This window comes from Piliocolobus tephrosceles, chromosome 3, assembly GCF_002776525.5.
Source record: "Piliocolobus tephrosceles isolate RC106 chromosome 3, ASM277652v3, whole genome shotgun sequence".
In the NCBI taxonomy this organism is placed as follows: domain Eukaryota; kingdom Metazoa; phylum Chordata; class Mammalia; order Primates; family Cercopithecidae; genus Piliocolobus; species Piliocolobus tephrosceles.
Genome location: NC_045436.1, coordinates 20,975,842 through 20,988,842, shown reverse-complemented (window position 1 = coordinate 20,988,842; position 13,001 = coordinate 20,975,842). Strand labels below are relative to the sequence as shown.

Sequence of the window (13,001 nt, the reverse complement as noted above, 5' to 3'; positions counted from 1 at the left end):
CCATATGGTCTCTTCCTCCTACAGGCTACCACAGCCTTGTTCACCTAAGGGTCCATCAGGGTTCCAAGAGATGGAGCAGAAGCAGGCCAGGCCTCTCAAGGCTCAGAATTGGCCAACAACATCACTTTCACAACATTCTAGGCTAAAGCAATTCACAGGGCCAGCCCAGGTTCAAGGGATGGGGAAATAGACTCTGCCACTTGATGGAAGGAGTTGCAGAGGCACATTACAAAGAGGCATGTCTACAAAGGAAGGAATAATTGCAGCCATTATTACTAAAAAAATCTACAATACACGACCTCATGCTACCCCAAAAATATGTGACTAACCGATGGAATAACTTTGTGGGAATCTGAAATCGATCACTTTTCTTGACATTTGCCCATATAATTGTCTTTATTTTACTAGTACAATATAAGCAATTATTCAATGAGTAAAACTAATTAATACTCTAGATACAGCTTCCTTTTAATGGTAACAGCTAACACTGGCTATGAAGCATTTGCTGTATGCCAGGCAATGTCCTAAAGCACAATATGTCATATCACAAAAGTAGGTGGTGGTTAGGGTTTGGAGTCTGGAGCCCAACTTGGTTTGAATCCCTATGTTAGTATTTATTAGCTGTGTGACCTTGGGCAGGTGAATTAACCTTATTGTGCCTCCATTTTCTAGCTATAAAATGGGCTGATAATAAACTTCCATAACTCATAAGATTGACATGATGATTAGATTTAATCTGTGTTAAGTGCTGGTAACAATACCTAGTGTATGATAAGGGGTTATATAGCTGTCAGCTCTTGTTGTTATTGTTGTCATCATCATCATCATCCCCCTCACAATAACCCTGTGATGGTTACTTTTGTGTGTCATGCATGACTAATACAAACTCTGTGAGGTAGCTTCTACTATTGTCTCCATTTTACAGAGAAGAACACTGAAGTTCAGGGAGACCGACCAAAGTCACAAAGGCAAGATGTGGCAGGGCCCTCATTCAAGCCCAGGCAGCTGTTTCGAGTCTGGGCTTTTCATGCTCTGCAACACTGCCATGCCATTTAATAGTACGTTCCAGAATAGTTGTCTACAGGTCAAACATATACAGGTCATGTTCTTTTGTTCTTTTTTCCCCCGTGGTCAGCATTTCAGAAGAGCTTTATTTTCCCCACTACTTAGTTTGCAGCTGAGCAGATAAAGAGGTAGCTATATGTACAGAAAGAACTCTGACATGCAATGAACTTAACTCCTACATGCAAAGTACAGAGTTACACACTTGCAGACATCTCATTTTATCTTCACAGGTAACCCATTAGGTGATTGTCCCCATTTTATAGACTAGGACACTGAGACTGCTCTTGTCCAACATCACAAAGAATGGGTCTACCTCCAGAGCTTTTTCTGCTAGGCAGAATTGCTAAATTAAACGTAGAGAGATTCTATCACAAACACTTTTGTAAAGTGAATACGTAATAATCATGACCTAATTTGTTTGTTGAGGAAAGGCAGAGGGTCTCACTTCTTAAAAAGTGACTTCATGGTTAAACTCTGATGAATGATTCTGTTCTCTTCACTTCCAGAGGAGATTTGCACCCTAGTTATCGCTGAGACTTTCCCTGAAGATGCAGGGATCTTTACATGTTCAGCAAGAAATGATTACGGATCAGCAACTAGCACTGCCCAGCTGGTTGTCACCTCAGGTATGTGAGGAGTGAAAACAACAACTGGGTTCTGTTCCCCAGCACCAATGTGGTTGGTCACAGCAGAAAGGGACTGTCCCAGCCAGGCGCGGTGGCTCATGCCTCTAATCCCAGCACTTTGGGAGGCCAAGGCAGGCGGATCATTTGAGGTGAAGAGTTCGAGACCAGCCTGGCTAACGTGGTGAAACCTTGTCTCTACTAAAAATACAAAAATTAGCCAGGTATGGTGGTGTGTGCCTGTAATCCCAGCTACTCTGGAGGCTGAGGCAGGAGAACCACTTGAACCCAGAAGGTGGAGGTGGCAGTGAGCCGAGGTCGTCCCACTGCACTCCAGCCTGGGTGACAGAGTGAGACTCTGTCTAAAAAAAGAAAAGGAAAGAAAGGGACTGTCCCAGGAAGAGAGCTCAGCTCAGCCTTCAGGAATGCTGGCCACTCCAGGAGTCACCCTAACAATCTAAGTTTCATGGTGGAACAAAGGCTTTAGGGGAGGGGAGGAGAGGGAGTGAGGTGGAGATGATCAACAAAAAGATAATGATCGTGTAGCAACTGAACACACATGGAGCTTTCTTTAACATCGTGCAGTCTTGGTCTTGGAAACGATGGAGCTGGTTTCCTAACATCCTCCTGCTAACCTAGAATCATATTCACATTGGAAAGTCACCTCTACATCAGAGGTACAGTCACTTTCTCAGCAGTGCCAACACATGAGATCTGGAGATACTTGTACAAATAAGCCATTGTCCAATCCACTACTGAAACTTCGGAAAAGGTAATACAAGATAAGCCTTCTTGTATAAAATGTAATACAAGATAAACCCAGAGAAGCTGTAAAGGCCTTCAAACTCAAATTTCATTGATAGTGTGTGTCAGTGATAGTATGTAACTAATATGAAAAAGAAAGCAATGTATTATTGAAGCCAGTTTTCAAAAATACATGAATATTTTCTAAACTCAAAAACTTACCACTAGGGAAGGGAATGTGAAAAAGTTTTTTCTTTTTCTTTTCTTTTCTTTTTATTTGACTGTTTTCTACAGTTACTAATGAGCATTAGCTTACTTTAATTGTCTCATCTCTGCCATTCATCTTAAAGATATTTTTAAAATATGTTTTTGACCAAGCCCGGCACATAATGTACATAGTAGGGAATCAATAAATGGGTTATTCGTTGAATGATACAGACTTGGAGATAACAACTGAATTGTACTTGGATTCCTTCAGAAGAGCAAGAACTTGATGCTAGGTGGCAGCAGAGACACAACCAAAACTTATTTAGGGACCTTAGAGTGGCAATTGTAAATGCTTTTTCATCTTAATTACGAACAGAAATGGGAGAATCATCTTAAATGGGAAATGGTTTCTATGAAAGACTACTGTAAGTGCTGAAAGAAACCTAAGTGTCAGGATCGGAGTTACAGAGCAAGGAGGACCTCAGCGTTTTGATTTCGAGTTGGCTTCAACACTGTCCCGTCAAATGGCCATAGCAGGAGTGCAGTGCTTAAACAATATGGCCAAAACCCTGGGCTCTATGAGTCTGAGGGGCAAAAATTTGTGTGTAGTATTTTCCATTTGTTTCTGCGGTATATCTGCTATAGGTCAAACATAATCAACAAATATTTTATTTTTGAACTTTTTGTTTACCTCAATAAGCATTTTTGAGTGCATGCCAGGAGCTCTGCTGGGCTCTGGGCAAGGTGCAGAATCTAAAAAAGACGTGATCTCAAGATGCTTTCAGCCTTTTGAGGGCAACAAATAAAAATCTCTTTCATACTGAGTTATAGTTGGAGCAATCATCTAATATGGAAAAAAATATTTTTATGAGATGATGAAATTTTACTTGGACTCTGAGCTTTACTTCCCTGGCTTTAGATGAATATCCACATAAAACCTTTACAGCTTGAGCCAATTTGAGTAATGACAGCTAGGATTTTCAGTCAGGTCCATGGACCAAAATGTGAGAGGACAAAGCATTATTAGTTGATACTGTTTGTGTTGTCATGTTTTATTTTTTTATTTTTTATTTTTTTATTTTTTGGCCAAGTTCTATCTTTAGCTCTTGTTTGAAATTTTTAGGATTCGGTAGCTGGCTTCCCCACATGTGAGCTCAGTCAGGAAATGAGACGGTAGCACTCATTCAAAACAAGCTTGAAAGAACCAGGCCCTCCAGCTGGCAGTGCTTCTGCATCAGAGGAGAGCAGCACAATCACCTCTCCTTTAACAACTTCACACAACACAGGGATTCTCAGAAGACTCTGACAGTGTGAAATCACTTGTTGAACTAGTAGCATCTTCTTATGTTTTTCCTCTTTCCCCTTCCTCAGCCAACACCGAAAACTGTAGTTATGAGTCAATGGGAGAATCCAACAATGATCACTTCCAGCACTTTCCACCTCCCCCTCCAATCTTGGAGACAAGTTCCTTGGAATTGGCTTCAAAGAAACCATCTGAGATGCAGCAGGTGAACAACCCTGAGTTAGGCCTGAGCAGGGCAGCCCTTCAAATGCAATTCAATTCTGCTGAGAGGGAAACGAACGGAGTCCATCCCAGCCATGGAGTAAATGGCCTGATTAACGGCAAAGCTAACAGTAATAAATCTCTTCCAACACCAGCTGTCCTGCTTTCACCCACTAAGGAGCCACCACCTCTGCTTGCCAAACCAAAACTGTGAGTATTTCTGCATGGTTTTATAATAATTTCCATACCCCTGTTACATTTCCTTTCTGGTGAGAAAAAACCTTTGCCTGGACTCAACTATGTGGCAAGTTGTCCTTGACTCGTGTGACCTTTGCTGCCAAGCGGTATCCTTCAACAATAGCAAAGATACCTAAAAATAAAGAAGGGAAATGAAAAGCTTAGTGAAATCTGCCCTTTGCTGAAAGCTGTGACTGGTTACGGCTATGAAAATATCTGTGCCTGGTGTGGGCTTCCAACATACAGCTAAGGACGTAGCCACTCCCCGGAGGCCATGGAAAAGGGGGATCTACTTTGAGCCCTTTATTAAAAGCATTTCCAAAAGTGGGTGTAAGTACTTTACATTTGTTACTTTAAATATTAAGTGTCAGTAAGGAGGTCTGATATAGACAAGCAGGGAAAGACTAAAAGCTGAGGCTGGAAATTCAGGGTGCAGATCCTGGCAGGGCAATGAAACCGGAGGTAAGCAGGCTTGTGGGCAAGAAGAGCGCCTTTCACAACACAGGCTACTTGGCTTGGAATTCCATGGAACTGCGTATTTCCATGAATACCATCTTCACAGTTGATGTCCATTATTTTCTTAGGATGATAAAACTTGCATGAGCTGTTTCCATTGGCAACGCACAACAGAGAGTTGTTATGAATGGAGCCATTACAATGTCAGAGAGGCAGAAATAAATTAGCTCAAACGGTTCTATCATAGCACAACAGACCCTGAATTACTGCCCTGTCAGAGGTCAGTGGAAATGTAAGAGTCATAGTGAAAGTGTATGTACTCTATGAGGTCACATTCCCATGAGAATGTATTTGCCAGAACTTAGGAAAGCCCCTTCTATTTACCCGTATGTGATGTTTTTGATTTGGGGCGGGAAGGGCTTCTTTAGGAGTTATTCTTTATTTCCCTAGCATTGAACAGCCTCGTCTTTTCTCTCTGTGATCAGTTCATTTGTTAGAAATGTTAGAATTTAAAAGATATTTGAATTAGATTAACACCTTACCTTTGTATATCACTTTATTGTTTACTGAGTGATTTCATGAACAACATTAGACTAATCAAATAACAAAAGCAGTCAAAAGAATACCTTAAGTTAACAAATGGTCAAACAATTTTATAAAACTAGACTTCTGGACAATCTTGTGTTGCAGATTCAAAAATCTGTCTATTGCTACCCTCTACCTAATTTTGCATTGTGTTCTGGCTCTCTTTTAAGACAGTAGGGCTACTCACTAAGCTTGTACACAATAGCGTGAAAGGTGTTGGTGAACATTTAATACCTATGCGCTATCTCCATTCAGAGGCTGAACAGGTATAACGAGCTAAAAAATGGTGACCTTAAAAGAGATTTATGCTCTTGTAGCAGCAACCCATAAAATTAATTGCCACTGCTGACTTCTTTCATCTTTGCATTTTGAATATGTATTTGCAGTGCTTTTAATGAAACAAGGGACCTGCTCTCCAGGGAGAAAAAGGGCAAACGTGTTGAATGACTAGGACTTGACTGTGGTCTTGATTAAGTAAAGTCTATCTACTCTAATGGGTATCATAAATTGCATGTAAATCACAGGAGGAGCAAACATGAGGAGCTGTTAAGAGGCATCTACAGCCCTTCTTATCTCAGGAGTTTGAACAACTCTGCAGCTTTTAGTTCTGCTTTGCAGACACATTAATGGATATGGCAAGGGGGTAGTATCTACAGAATGCAGACAAAACAACTTCGTGTTCATTAAGAGGATGACAGCGTAAGCACAAGTTTAAAGAACATCAGGATTTGCTTATGAGTGAGATTTTTCAATACAAAATAAGATGCAGAAAAAATGGACTTAAATGTGTGAGGCCCAAATAAATGGGTTATTCTCCCTTCATGAGGAAATTTAAGGGAAAAAGCAGAACACCTAAACACAAAGCCCCACAGCTTAGAAACAACATTTACTTGTACTAGGTTTTCCCACTGCTTTTTTTTTTTTCTTCAAATCTTCATGTGTTTAAACATATTCTTCCGGCATCACTTGATTTTTGTTTTTCTGTGTTGCAGATTTACCTGCCATTTAACTAGGTAGAAAATAATATGTGATGATGCTTTTTAAATATATTTTTTTAAATTTTCTTATGATGTAGAATATGTTACTGGATTTTATTACAAAATCAATGGATGCTTGATGTGACAATTCAAACAACACAAAGGCTATTAAAGTTTACACTCTCTGCTTCCCTTCCTCCAGCCTACCCTTCTGAAAGGTGTGGCATCGTGTATTATCAGAGCCTTTTCTTTTTTTTTTTTTTTTATTATACTTTAAGTTCTAGGGTACAAGTGCACAACGTGCAGGTTTGTTACATATGTATACTTGTGCCATGTTGGTGTGCTGCACCCATCAACTCGTCAGCACCCATCAACTCATCATTTACATCAGGTGTAACTCCCAATGTCATCCCTCCCCCCTCCCCCCTCCCCCCTCCCCACAATAGACCCCAGTGTGTGATGTTCCCCTTCCCATGTCCAAGTGATCTCATTGTTCAGTTCCCACCTATGAGTGAGAACATGCGGTGTTTGGTTTTCTGTTCTTGCGATAGTTTGCTGAGAATGATGGTTTCCAGCTGCATCCATGTCCCCACAAAGGACACGAACTCATCCTTTTTTATGGCTGCATAGTATTCCATGGTGTATATGTGCCACATTTTCTTAATCCAGTCTATCAGAACCTTTTCTAAAAAAGGTTTGTTCAGTGTTCTCAAAGTTGTATTATTGATAGAGAAATGCTGTTGAATGACATCTGCAAATAATTTAGAACAGCATCTGAGTTATTGATCATGAATGACTATAGGTAACTGCCAAGTGAAATTCTTACACATTCATTTTTTCTTTTCATTCATTGTGGGAAAAGGTGGTATTTTATTTGCCTCATATGGTCAGCAGTGAAAAACTATGGTTTGCTCAAATCTTATTTTCATCTGTCTATGATTTGATTTTCTTTCACAAAAGGAAAGGCTTATATGTGGTGGCATTATGGCATTTTGTGCATCTTCATCATTTGTAAACAAACTAATAGGAAACAATTTGGAGGGTACAAGTAATAGGAACTAGAATATTTACTCTCGCAATGAATCTGAAAATGGTGTCTGATGTGTCAGATGTCTGGGGGAAAAAAGATCATTTTCAGAAAAAAAAAAAACTCTGAATTTTTTTTCTCTCTTGAATAGCTCCAATACTGATTGTGGGAAAAGAAAAACAAATTCAAGAATGAAACGAAAACCTAGAAAAGTCATGAGCTCTTTTCTCTAACTAGGCCCAGCCCCCACCCTGTACTGTCCAACAGAAGTCTTCACCAACAGACTCACAGCCATCCCAGACCTCCAGCCCAGTCCGTGGTACTGCTCATAAAGTGGAGGTTCCTGGCCCAGTCTGTGGTACCTCTCATAAAATAGGGGTTCCTGGCTCAATCTGTGGTACCTCTCAAAAAGTAGGGGTTCCTGGCCCAGTCTGTGGTACCTTTCATAAAAGTGGGGGTTCCTGGCCCTGTCTGTGGTACCTCTCATGAAGTGGGGGTTCCTGGCTTAGTATCGTGGAGGCATCCACCTCAGCTCCTACATCTGCGTTTGTTTCTAACACTCTGCCTCAAGTATAAGTGGAAGATAATTAAATGTAGGCCATTTGGTGAGTCCCAGATGTCCCGCACGCTGGATTTGTGCAACGCCTTACCACCTTCTGTGGGACTGTGAAGTGTGCTTAATCGCTGCACAAGAAAAAATTAATAGTGTTATCTCTGCAACTCAGTGGTTGACACTCGTAATCTTTGATCACAGCATGAAAGAAGCAACACAATGCTTAAGTCGTAATCTTAACAGGAGGAAAAAAGGGAATGAGCGTAAACCTAACTTATACACTATTCTTTTCCTTGGTTCCTCGCTGCCCTCTCATTACAAATGATGCCTGAAGATTCAAAATAAAGGTAGGGTTCATTGTGAAAAATCTCTGCTTCTGTTTATACCTACCAAGAAACAGTCCTTCAAAAGATGGACATGCACGGAATCCCTAGAAATAAACTCCGAAGGGAAACCTGTGAATGGCAAAATGTAGTAGGCGATTTGCCAAGCATATAGAAAGGCATGGTCATGTTTTTCCACTGAGTTCACCTCCTATAGCAGACCAAATAATACATAAATAACAATATGCTACTTTCAAAACCCTTTTGTTACTTCGTTTTTTATCTTCTTCCTTTGTCTTGTGGGAGAAAGGTGGGACTCTAAGCCTGTAGACAGCAAAATGAGAACTCCAAAGGAAGGTTACTGAAGGGTGATGCGCTGGGCAAGTCGTTATCCCAGGACAGATCAGCAGATAAAATGATGCTTATTTGTTACTCTAGTGCCAAAACTGTGTGCATTGCCGTAAAAGTCTGTGTCCTTTTGCCTGGGAGAATAATAATGAAATGATTGTTAAGTGTTTACATGCTAAAGCAACAGCTCCCCTTGCTCCGATTCTTACTACTTGCTCTTACCCCAGTCTCTAAAGAAGAAACAGTATTATGATTTTCTATCTTAAAAGAGTAAAACAATTTCAGGCTGAATCAAGCTTTTCAAAATTACTACATTTTACAACCTTTGCTCTTCTCTTCTTCCTTTCTCTCACTCCCACCCTTAGTTACCCTATTGTTCTGCAAATCCTGTCTCCAGAGAAAGACATAGCCTATAAACTCATTCACATTAAGCTGTTAGGAATTGTTAGTGTCGCCTGGGTCCAGTTCTAGGCTAACAAAGGGAAGGATATCTTAACAAGCAATAATAAGCACTGCAGAAAATCAGGAAAATACCATTTCATGAGATGATGTGTTTGAGAGATAGAAGAGGAGGAACTAGCAGCCTTTATCATTCTCTTTATTAGTGAGATTTTCTATATTTGGAAATTCCTGGTGGGTTTCCTCCACAATCCTAGACACAAATTGAAGTACAAGTTGTTCCCTTGCCTGGAATGTTCCACTCCCCAGAATGTTCCGCCTCTAATGGCTGGCTGTTACTTGTCTTTCAAATCTCAGCTTAATGTCACCATTTCCCTGACCACCCAGTATAAAGTAGCCAGCCAGCCATGTTCCAATAACTCATCCTCATTAATTACCACAAAGCACATAATTATTTCTGATAGTTACTTGCTTTTCATTTTTTTTAATTGCTCCCTGCCTCCAATATTGTAATGTAGCTTTCTGAGAATGGGAACCCTGACTGTCTTATTGCATTGCTCTTTCACTAGGACCCTAGAACAAATAGTAGATGCTCATCAATATTTTTTGAATGAAGCAAAAGCAGAACAAAAAAGAGGAAAAGAAAGATAGGCTGGAGAACAATGGAGTAATGATGCAATCTTAGCTAATTGCAACCTCTGCCTCCTGGGTTCAAGTCATTCTCCTACCTCAGCCTCCCGAGTAGCTGGGATTATAGGCGTCCGCCACCATGTCTGGCTAATTTTTGTGTTTTTAGTAGAGACGGGGTTTCACCATATTGTCCAGGCTGATCTCGAACTCCTGACCTCAGGAGATGCACCCACCTCAGCCTCCCAATGTGCTGGGATAACAGGTGTGAGCCACCATGCCCAGCTGATCTGCCTTTCACCTAGATATACCATAGGACTTCTATTTTCAAACCCCATCAACTCCAGAGTTTTCCCATGTTACAGTACTTTTCCAACCGACATCATTTATCTTGTAAACCGAGTGAGTATGAAGAATTAAATAAGAATCTCATGGGATAGAATTACATTAGAAAAGTTTGTCCAAATTACTTAATTTGGGAACCCTTTCAACTCCTTCTTCATTTCTTCTGTGTTCTCATTTGATTAGCATCTTAATTTAAAACATTATGAAAAATGAGACATTCGGAAGGAGTAGGAGGATATTTTCACCCTCTAGTACATACTTGCAATTTCAGTTGGCCACAGTGCAATCAAACTGCTATTTCAAGGTGTGTGTACTTGACATGTTAACACCCCATCAGATGCCAGACTTGTAATGAAGGGCCAAGAGCTTCTGTGCTACTCCCTTCCTGTCCTGTTTATGTTGGACTGCAGCTTCAACTCCAATGTGTGGCTTTGGCAATGGAACTTAAAAAGTTGAACATTATCCCGTCCTTCGACCTCTACTAGTTAGGGTTCAAGATCTCACTATATTACTGTTTGATGTTAGAATACAAATGGTTTCATAGGTTCTATTCTAATGTAAACCTTACTTGGTTGATTGAAAAGCAAAGCAAAATAAAAACTAAAAAGGCAAAGAGAAGGTAAGCAAAAACAAGTTGGGGCAAAGTAACTAACAATAGGTCAAAGAAATGTAATCATTGAATGTACATAAATGTATTTTAAAATCTAGCACACTATTTTTTCTTAACCAGTATTTCTAATTTTTTTGCATGTCTGCAATCTGTAGACTTAAATTATCCGTAATTTCTATGGAATTTCATTTATATTCAGTTAGCTAGCCATTACTTTCATTTCTTTTCAATTTTTTTTTTTTTTTTTTTTTTGGTCTAGGTAATACACAGTTAAAGTATAAAGAAATATATGCACTGAAAAGTCTGCCTCTCAGACTCAGTAACCAGTTGTCACTGTCTTGTGTATCCGGCCAGAGATTGTTTACATGCCTATCAAGCAAATATATATATATATATAATGTGTATTTTTTCTTTTATTTTTAGATAAGTTTCCCTACACACTGCATATGCTGTTCTGCACCTTTTGCCTTTTCTTTTTAGCAATAGATTTTAGAGATGTTTCATGTGAATAATTAAAAAGTCTTATTTTTAAGTGATTGTATATATTTACTGTATAATTGATTGATAATTCCTTTCTCTATCGTTGCCAATCTAATTTTTTTTTTTTTTTTTTTTTGAGATGGAGTCTCACTCTGTTGCCCAGGCTGGAGTGCAATGGCGTGATCTCAGTTCTCTTCAAACTCTGCCTCCTGGGTTCAAGTAATTCTCCTGCCATAGCCTCCTGAGTAGCTGGAATTACAGGCGTGCGCCACCACACCTGGCTAATTTTTGTATTTTTAGTAGAGACAGGGTTTCACCATGTTGGTCAGGCTGGTCTCAAACTCCCGACCTCGTGATCCACCCCTCTTGTCCTCCCAAAGTGCTGGGATTATAGGCATGAGCCACTGCTCCCGGCCACCAGTCTAATTTTTAATGATCTAAGTAATTATCAACAGTATTCTCTTTTTTTGAGAATCTTGCTCTGTCACCTAGGCTGGAGTGCAATGGCACAATCTCAGCTCACTGCAACCTCCACCTCCCAGGTTCAAGTGATTCTCCTGCTTCAGCCTCCCAAGTAGCTGGGATTACAGGCACCCACCATCATGCCTGGTTATTTTTTGTATTTTTGTAGAGATGGGGTTTCACGTTGTTGGCCAGGCTGGTCTTAAACTCCTCACCTCAGGTGATCTGCCTGCCTCAGTCTCCCCAAGTCCTAGAATTATAGGTGTGAGCCATCATGCCCAGTCACAAGTATTCTTTAAAAAAGTTTTTCTTATATTTTAGGTTCAGGGACACATGTGTACATTTATTATATATTTGCCTGTCACAGGGGTTTGATGTACAGATAATTTTGTCACCCGGGTAATACAATTTTTCTGATCCTCTCCCTCCTCCCACTGTCCACCCTCAAGCAGGCCTCAGTGTCTGTTGTTCCCCTCCCAGTTTCCATGTGTTCTTGTTGTTAAGCTCCCACTTCTGAGTAAGAATATGTGGTATTTGTTTTTCTGTTCCTGTGTTAGTTTGCTTAAGATCATGGCCTCCAGCTTTATCCATGTTGCTGGGAAAGACATGATCTTGTTCCTTTATGTGGCTGCATAGTATTCCATTGTGTATACGTACCACATTTTCTTTATCCAGTCTACCATTGATGGGCATTAGGTTGATTCCATGTCTGTGCTATTCTGAATAGCAGAACATCATTCATCTCCTCACTGTTTGTTAAACATCTGCAAAATGTTGGGTAATGTGGAGTGCTGAAAACACAAAGATGAAAGAGACCTAGTGATCTCTACAATGATTTTGGCAAGAATGTGAACATACACACACATATACACAAAATTCTACACATCTTTCAGCATCATACAAATTTTGTAGAAGAATGGCCAATCTCTAAATTAGATTCAGTGCAATCCAATTGCCTTCTCTTCCCACTTTAATGTTTGGAAGATACATCATTCAGTTTTTGATTCTGAAGATTTAATATGCACCAGCTTCCATTTCTGGTTAAGTGGTTTTCATTATCCACAAAGGCTAGTCAAATAACAAAGCAATTTACTAATGGCAAAAGTATAAAGTAAGGACCAGAGGGGTCTTCAAAATATTAGGGAAGATAGAGCAGAAAGTCGTCGTTTTCAGTTTGTTGTTATAAAATTATACACACACGCTGAGTCACCAAACACACTGGAGGGTGATAAAGAACGTAGGAGTAGTCACGAGTCCTAATTCTGCAGTACGTGGCTATGCGGGTATGGACTCTTCATAAATACAATGTGATGATGACTTTGCATTTGCATTTCTCTTCCTCCTTTCTCTCATTCCCAGCCTTAGATACCCCTGACTGTTCCATAAATCTTGTCTTAAGAGAAAGGCATATTCTATAAACTCATTCATA

General features: G+C 40.0%; 1 protein-coding gene across 4 annotated transcripts in view; it reads left to right on the top strand.

Annotated features, from left to right (window-relative positions):
- Positions 1-13,001, top strand: part of PALLD (palladin, cytoskeletal associated protein) — a 434,025-nt gene that overhangs the window by 212,839 nt on the left and 208,185 nt on the right. For all 4 annotated transcript variants that reach the window (XM_023228753.3, XM_023228746.3, XM_031935301.1 and 1 more), the window contains 2 exons: positions 1,572-1,691; positions 4,011-4,353. In XM_023228753.3, the coding sequence (XP_023084521.2) occupies positions 1,572-1,691; positions 4,011-4,353 (463 nt within the window). The remainder of the gene's footprint in view (positions 1-1,571; positions 1,692-4,010; positions 4,354-13,001) is intronic.